The sequence below is a fragment of the Salminus brasiliensis genome, chromosome 3 (assembly GCF_030463535.1).
Source record: "Salminus brasiliensis chromosome 3, fSalBra1.hap2, whole genome shotgun sequence".
NCBI lineage: Eukaryota > Metazoa > Chordata > Actinopteri > Characiformes > Bryconidae > Salminus > Salminus brasiliensis.
In genome coordinates, this window is record NC_132880.1 from 6,485,627 (window position 1) to 6,493,577 (window position 7,951).

Below are 7,951 nucleotides of genomic sequence, written 5' to 3' on the forward strand. Positions count from 1 at the left end.
AGCTATTACTCATCCCACCTAAGGTTCGCACAGGGAGCTTTGTGTGAAGACATGTCCCTGCTGTGTCACTCAGTGCAGACATTTCAAAGCAAATGCTGTGGATCAGAACAACCAGGCTGGTGCCCTCTTGACCTTTCTTCCTCGCTAATGACCATGACTCACACACCACTGGGTTCTGTGGCTCACATACACACAGGCACACACATACACGCACATCTTCTGCTTCAACTCAGCACCTCTCTTCACCAGCTCCACAGCAGGAAGCACAATCTTCAGAGGTTTCGGCAAACCACTTTTAGTTACATCTTCATTCCAATTAAGCCAACTGTTGAGGAAGGAACCCAGTCAACTTAATGCAGCCGCATCTCCAATGACCTTGAGTTGAGTTTCTGCCGGAGAATAACGTGGCGCTACAATTTGCTATGGTTTTTGGGTTGAAAAACACGTGAATCAATCTCCTTCTCTCTCTTTCTTACACACTTTCTCTCTCTCTCTCTGTTTCATGTCTGCTAGAGTAGAAATAAGCCCACTCTTAATTGGTGGGAGGTAGGGAAAGGATGTGTGGGGGGGGGCTGGGCTGTTGTGTAAGACCGAAACATCCACATTAGCCGTCCAGTAATGAACCTGTTGTTCACCCCCCCCCACCCCACCCCACATCGGCAGGAGACGCTTTGAAGCTCTTTAAAGCTGTTGATAAGGGATCTGCTGGGACTTGAGCGAGCAGGGCCAGCGGGTGAATTCTTCTCGCCTGCTTGCATGTCTCAAGGTTAACGCTGAACTGCAAACTGCACTCAAGGCAGCATGATAAAATGAAAGCGCAAACCCATCCATCGATGCTCCACCTATAACTGAAGGGCCTAATTTTGAGGAGAAAAAACTCTAGGAAATAGGGTGCAGACATTTGGTCTGGATCGTCAGATGATTTACGAGTTTCAGAACTTTAACAGAGGATACTTAACATGGCACGGCAACACGATTCTTGAGACAGTTCCCTGCATTTGAAGGATGTTTTGATATGAGTGGGGACATTTAACTAGCACGTACGTTTAACTACAGTTACATTACAATTATGGCATTTAGCTGACGCTTTTATCCAGAGCGACTCACAAGGTCTTATTCATATTACAGAGGTGGGCCAATGTAGTCCTACAGTACTACATACAGTACAGTACTACATACCTAGACCTCCAAAGTTTAAGATGCTTTGCATCTTTGCAAAAGTCATTTCCGACAATGGTTTGTCAAAAAATGCATGTCCTAGAGTGTCCTGACATCCCGTAAATGATCTGACATCCCATAACACCTGAGTACGAGCTGCTTTGCATTTCAAGGTTGCTCGGTTAAACAAGACATCCTCAAGTCATGTTTGGCATCGTAAAAACGCATCAGGCCTGCTTTAATTACTCTCTCAGTGCTGGTAATTTGAAATGCTACGGCTCAGTAACTTGCTGTACAGCAAAGCCAGCGCACCCACTCCAACTCAAGTAGCTGCAGGCACTGCAGTCCACACTGCAGAGGTATGGATCAACAGATGAAACTTTTTACGTCATTCTACCCAGGAAAACTCTGCGTCATCAATCCTCACTCCACAAGAGGTAGGCCTATTTTAGTCAACAGCTTCCGCTTATGCAACAACGCACCCTATATTTGTCCAGACCACTGTAATACACTTGCCATGTGAATGCAGTAGAAAAACGATTACTCAGCAAGACTGGTCCGCTCGCCCACTAGTTCGACTGGGCCTTTGAAGCTGCGTGCAGGCAAGCTTCTACATTCAACACAAACAGGGACCACAGAATGAGTTATTTGTTGGTTCTTTATTATGAAGTGAGACAAAATGCCCGGTGTCATTGTGCTTTACATTGTCCAAATACTGGGCAAAAACCCCAGGGGGAAGAAAAGAACTCCAGAAATAAGGTCATTTGATTCTATACAGTCTGTAGAAATAATTGATCCCAAAGGACTATTTACAAGGCGTCTTTTGCAACAAACATTTCCCTTTTGTTCGTAATACAAAAACAGAGGTTCAACTAATACAAGGCCCGTCTACCTGAATCTCTAAGGTTTGTGCTACTATTTCTCAAAAAACAAACAAACAAAAAAAACAGTTGTTCTCAAAGAAGTGCTTTTTTAAGGATAAGTCTGCCGGTCTCTGCCGTGATCTGAAGCGTGGCCACATTGGCATGTCAGGCCTGTGATAGTGGAAATTCTAGTACGCCAGACCTGGACAGACCTTTAAACTCTGAACAGTTCCTGAACTTCAGTGCTGAATGGTTCTAGTAAGTCAGCACTGGACAGCACTAGATGGTTCTGGAGCTTCAGTAGACAACCAACAGTTCCAGAACTTTAACACTCAATACGTCCAAGCCTGAGTACTGGACCGTTCTGAAGCTTCAGCACTGGACAGCTCCAGAGCTTCAGTAGTAGATGATTCTAGAGTTCCAGAACATCAGCACTGGACATTTCTAGAACATCAGCACTGCTCCCATATGATGCATTGCCTGGGCCTGATAACGGCGTCCCTTGGGCCCAGGGTGTTCCCCACATTTAGAAGATGTTCTGATCTGCGTGGGGGTGTTTGATCAGCACCGCACGCAGCCTACGTTCTAAAACTACGTTTAAATAAGAGGCAGGCAGTGCATAACCACTTAGAAAAGGACCCTGAATACCCTCCCACCTACCCACCCTCCCAGCCACCCTTACCCAGTTGATCCACTAATACTACTCTGGCATTTCCCTGATATTGAATTTCTTTTACGACTACTAACTGATATCGGATAAAATCGTGATGAAAAATGCTATAGTTATTACTGGTTTCTTTTTTTAAAAAATACCATGCATTATTGCTCTATAGTTTTAATGACTCCCGAGAAATATTGCCGACTGGTGCTAACTAGATTTTCACAAAAATCCAAAAGCTTGATAAAATTGGCATAGATTTCATTTAGACGTATTATCATTATTATTGTTATTGTTATTATTATAATTATTATTATCATCATCATTATTATTATTATCATCATTTTTGCATGCAACAAATTTATAAAGTGGCAAACTAAATGAAGGAGATTCGAAAAAAGTGTCAAATGCTTTGGCATATTAATGACGAAGGCTTGGCAAAAGAATGACGAACTAAAGTGCAAATGAGGGGGTTACACAACTCTAGGAAACGGAATAAATAAAGTAGGTAAATAAGTTAATGAATAAATAGTTTTACCTCAATGCTGAACACTTTTTGTGGCCCACTGGCAGCAGTACAACATCATCCAGTATTAAGAGTGAAAAGAAAAAGGTTTGACCTTTGAGAGAGACAGACATTTTCAATGTCCTCTGAGTTTTGGCAGAACACGTGCGTTTCTACTTCGGCTCTGGGGAAGACGAGGAAGAGAAGGAAGAGGAGGAGGAGAAGGAAGAAGAGGAAGAGAAACGAAACGTTTACGGTACATGCACGTAAATCCCAGATTCCTTCAGTTTGGGGTTCTTTTTTTGCCGGAACAAAAAACAAAACAAACAAAAACAAACAAACAAACAAAAAAATCCTAATAAACTAAACCAGAACTGTGCTGTCATCCAAACCGCGAGCAGGTTTGACTGGAAGGCGTGTTTATGTATTGTCGTCGTCTGGGACCACTACTACCACTATACCACCATCACGCCTCGAGTGCGCCGAGCGGCGCGAACGCGCCCTTGAAGCACGCCGACTCGTAGTGCTTGTTCAGGTACGACTTGAGCGCGAACGTCTTGTTGCAGCGCTTGCACTTGTAGTGCTTGAAGGCCGAGTGCGTCTGCATGTGCGCGCGCAGGTTGGAGCGGTCGGCGAAGGCTTTGCCGCAGTGCGCGCACCCGAAGGGCTTCTCGCCCGTGTGCGAGCGCATGTGTCCCTGCAGCAGCCACGGGCGGCTGAAGGCCTTGCCGCACACGTCGCACTTGTGCTTGAGGTCGTGCGTCAGCAGGTGCATGGCCATGGCCGGCATGGACACGTACACCTTGCCGCACGTGGGGCACTTCTTGGCCATCTTGCTGTCCATGCTGCGGTGCGTTTGCTTGTGGCGGCTCAAGTTGGACGACGTGGCGTACGTCTTGCCGCACTCATTGCACGTGTGCCGCTGCAGGGTGCGCGCGCCGGCCACCGCCTTGCGGCGCGAGCGCCCGTCCGTGATGAAGAAGGCGTCCACTGCGTAGCCCTCGCTCACCGCGTTGTCGCCGTTGATGTAGCCCGACGAAACCTCCGAGCGCGGGCTGTCCGGCTGGTCCGAGTCCGGCGCGCCGTAGTCTCCATGTATCCGCTCGTATATGGGGCTCGGGGAGGGCACCTTGAGGCCGTGGTCACTTTCCCCATCGTACACGGACGGGGTGATGTAGTCCCCGATGTAGCCTGGAGAGCAAAAGAGAGACAGAGCAACAGATCAGCACTTTTCTGGCTTGAGGGAAACACTACATTTCTATACTACATGTCCAAATGTTTACGGACACCCCTTCTAATGAATGCCTTCAGCTACTTGAAGTTGCACCCATTCACCCATTGCTGACACAGCTTCTCTAGTCCCTGTAGAGACGTACTGCCAAAAGAATAGGACTCATAGCAGATAAACATGAACCTAATGCCAGGCTTGGGCTAGAGAGGTATAAAGCCCCCCCCCACACACACACACATTGAACTGTGGAGCTGTTGAACTGTGTTCTCTGGGATGATGGTGCTCCCATACCTTTGGGATGAGTTGGGGAGTTGGGGATGAAGTGGGGTGGTGATCATCTAACATCCTGAGCTATGTAACGCTCTTGTTTCTGAATGCAATCAAATTCTCACAGTAATTCTTCAAAAACTAGTGGAAAGCCTTCTCTGGACAGTTACTCCAACAAAAGCAGAATAAACTCTTTTAAATGTCCTTTATTACTGAAAAAACAAAACAATGAATGAACAGGTGTCCCAATACTTTTGTCCATATATAGTACAAACCAGGGAGCACTGAAAGACATTGATGTCTCGTGAAGGTCCCCCCCCCCCAACATCACTCCCACTAAAAAATCAATAGCTCTCCATTTCAATTAGTGTGCTAACCCATTTAAGGACAAAGAAAGGAGGGGTGGTGGTAGTGGAGAGGTTGGTGGAGGTGGTGTTTGGGGGTCGGGGGGAGGAGGTGGTGAATGATATCGCTTCAGTTATAATTGCCTTTGCAGTTCTGACAAAGCTCGAGCAGAAATAGGTCGATGTGCACCGCGCCGATCAGCGCGCTCGCACGTCGCACGTCCAGCGACAGCCTGTTGTGCCCACCCCGCGCGCGCGTGCGTTATTGTCTAAACGCGCAGGTTATGCAAGTGCGTGCAGCGCGTACTGTGGTGTTATGTAGAGCGTAAATAACGGCTGGGAAGGACGTGAGTGCCAAGCGTGCCATTAATAGATACCTTTCATGTGCGCGCGCGTGCGTGCGTGCGTGTGTGTGTATGTGTGCACAAACAATTCCATGACATGCGGGGCTGGGTGTAATCACCTCAAACAGAAAGCGAAAAAAGCCCCCCTGCTATCTGTGTAAGCACGCGCTTCAGGCTTTCTTATGCCCCCACCCCCATCCCCCATGTGCTTGCATTAAAAAAAACTGCACAGTCGAGACTCTTCCAGCGCGCGACACCTGAACGTCGTAACGCCTAAAAATGTGCAGACTCGACAAAATCTCCGACGGCGTGACGGCGCTGGGAAACAATGTGAGCACGCGATCAGGTGGTGGGCTACGGAGGGTATCAGCTGCAAGGTCTCAGAGCACTGAGCAGAGTGCGTTTGTGCAGAGTAATGAAAACGTAACGTTTAAACGTTTAACCAGCAAAACGCATTGTCTCAGAAGTGCACTGCTAAAAAAACGGAGGGTTGTGTCTGGAACCCAAAGGACCACGTGAATGCATTGTTGGATAATGCTGTGTGTTATTTACAGACCCAAAAGGGCCTCCAAACCTCTGTGTTAGTACCACCTAGAACCAGAGTGCAGTAAAGTAACAAGTGCATGCGTTTACTGTACCTTTGTCGTGGAACCGAAGGCTGAGGTCAGCTCTGGATCTGCCATAGGAGCTCTCGAGATCGGCGGATGAAAAATCATCGAGCTTAACCTTTTTGACCAGGAAAGACCTTGGCATGTTTCAGGAGGGGGGCAAAAAAGAAAAGAAAAAAAAAAGAAAAGACCCCCAAACCCCAAACGACAGCCGTCCTCCGGCGTCAGCTCTCTCGCTCCTCATGCACCGCTGAGGCAAAGCACCTCTCTTCTGTTGTTGTCGTTGCTGCCACGGTTCAGATGCCAGCACAGGGCGAGCGAAGGCAACCCCTCGCAGTCCTTATTCAGCTTCTTCTGCCGTTGCTGCTGCTGTTTCTGCTACCGCTGCGCGACGCCGCGTTCCTCAAGAAATGCAACTTCAGCACTGGCGCGCCGGACAGCTCCCCTCCAGCCGGGCGGGAGCGTGTGTTCAGCACCGGACAGCTCCCGTTATCTCTCCAGCGCGGAGCGCGTCTGGAAAGGCTGTTGCCCAAGTTTGAACTCGGTGGTCGGTATGTTTTTGGCCTCCCCCCATGCACCAGCTCTGTGTCTGTGTCAGCGAGTTCGCACCTCTCTCTCGCGCGCGCTCTTGCTGTCTCTCTGTCTCTCTCTCTCTCTCTCTCTCTTGCTCTCTTGCTCTCGCTCTCTCTCTCGCGCTCTCGCTTTCTGAGCTGCACCGTCTGAAGGCGTCAGGCTTTCTGAAGTCTGCTGATCAGCTGTTGGGATTTATATAGCCGTGATCAGGTGGGAATGAAGATGGAAGTGCTTAATTTAATCCATAAAAAAAAGATCTCCAGGGACCAACATTGAACTAGATGATTTAATGACGCTGTGACACGTCAACGCTTGCGCCATTTTTACCCCCCCTACCGCCCTGAAGTACAATCAGCAAGTTCAAGCAACGCAGCGTGGCTCGCGCAGCCTGTGGTAAGGCAGTTCTGGATGAAAGCATGCTCTCAACGTCGGATCAGATTTCATCACAGGTTTTGGGGGGCGATCATTTCATCAATTATTTCTCAACCATTTGGATTTGAGGCATAATTGATTCAGCAGATTACTCAGGGCGGAGATCTCAGAGTTATTGTGGGAGAACTGTTTGGTCTTTGCTCGTGAGACAATTGCGTCAGGTGGTCGCATGCATGTTCATGTAACCACTTATGTAACCTCATAATCATATCAAAATATTATTACCCTCTTCCTAATAGTGGGAATAACCCACGAGGCACCACTGTTATGCCTGTTACCCCTTCACTACAGCAGCTCTAGAACATCCCATGAAGTTAACGGTTTCCAAGATGCTCCCACCTTTCGCCCACTGTCCCAGTCATATCAGGATATTATGACCACCCCTTGTTTGGAATGAACACGGATGATCGTTATGGGCAAAGGGCACAATTTGACTGATGTCCAAAAGGGCATGATAACAGGGTACTGGGTGAAGGGTGGTAGCTAGGGAGTGCAGTTTTGACGATTTGACACTTTTTCTGGTCTTCCAGGCCTCAACTTGACCTCCACCATTTCTGTTAACTGCCTTTTTTATATTACATTGCAGACTGAGGCAAACTGAGAGGCCTTCTCCTACTTTGTGGCCATCAACTACTAAATTCAGCAGCTTTCTTGAGGAGCCCATGGCTGCTAATTGTTGGGACAAGGTTTGATGAGTCAGAGTATTTAAAAAGCTTTGCAATTTGCTTCACTCGACCTTTCCTTTTGAGAGTGAGCCATAGTCCTTACAAGCCAATGAGGGTCTGAGACCTTTCTAAAAGTTATGTGAGAGCTCAAATCCCAATGGGCTTCTTGTTCAGAAATTGTATAAAACCCAAATAATTCATATGTATAATCATATAATTTATATACAATTATTGTTATTAATTAATTATGCAACCAATTATTATAATTACTTATATATTAATTATTAATTTTGTTATTAATAA

The 7,951-nt window shown here is 47.2% G+C and overlaps 1 protein-coding gene across 1 annotated transcript; it reads right to left on the reverse strand.

The window, feature by feature from the left end:
- Positions 1–2,708: 2,708 nt before the first annotated feature.
- On the reverse strand, positions 2,709–6,695 carry scrt1a (scratch family zinc finger 1a). Its single transcript, XM_072674592.1, has 2 exons — positions 6,009–6,695; positions 2,709–4,375 (listed from the first exon to the last, which is right to left on the reverse strand). Exons 1-2 carry the CDS (start codon positions 6,121–6,123, stop codon positions 3,651–3,653), a joined length of 840 nt encoding a protein of 279 aa, XP_072530693.1. The 5' UTR covers positions 6,124–6,695; the 3' UTR covers positions 2,709–3,650.
- Positions 6,696–7,951: the final 1,256 nt, after the last annotated feature.

Bases quoted from the DNA above. Each gene is read 5' to 3' on its own strand.
- scrt1a (XM_072674592.1), bottom strand. From the start codon at position 6,123: ATGCCAAGGTCTTTCCTGGTCAAAAAGGTTAAGCTCGATGATTTTTCA. The intron at 4,376-6,008 runs GTACAGTAAACG...TTTGCTCTCCAG, and splicing joins CCTTCGGTTCCACGACAAAG to GCTACATCGGGGACTACATC.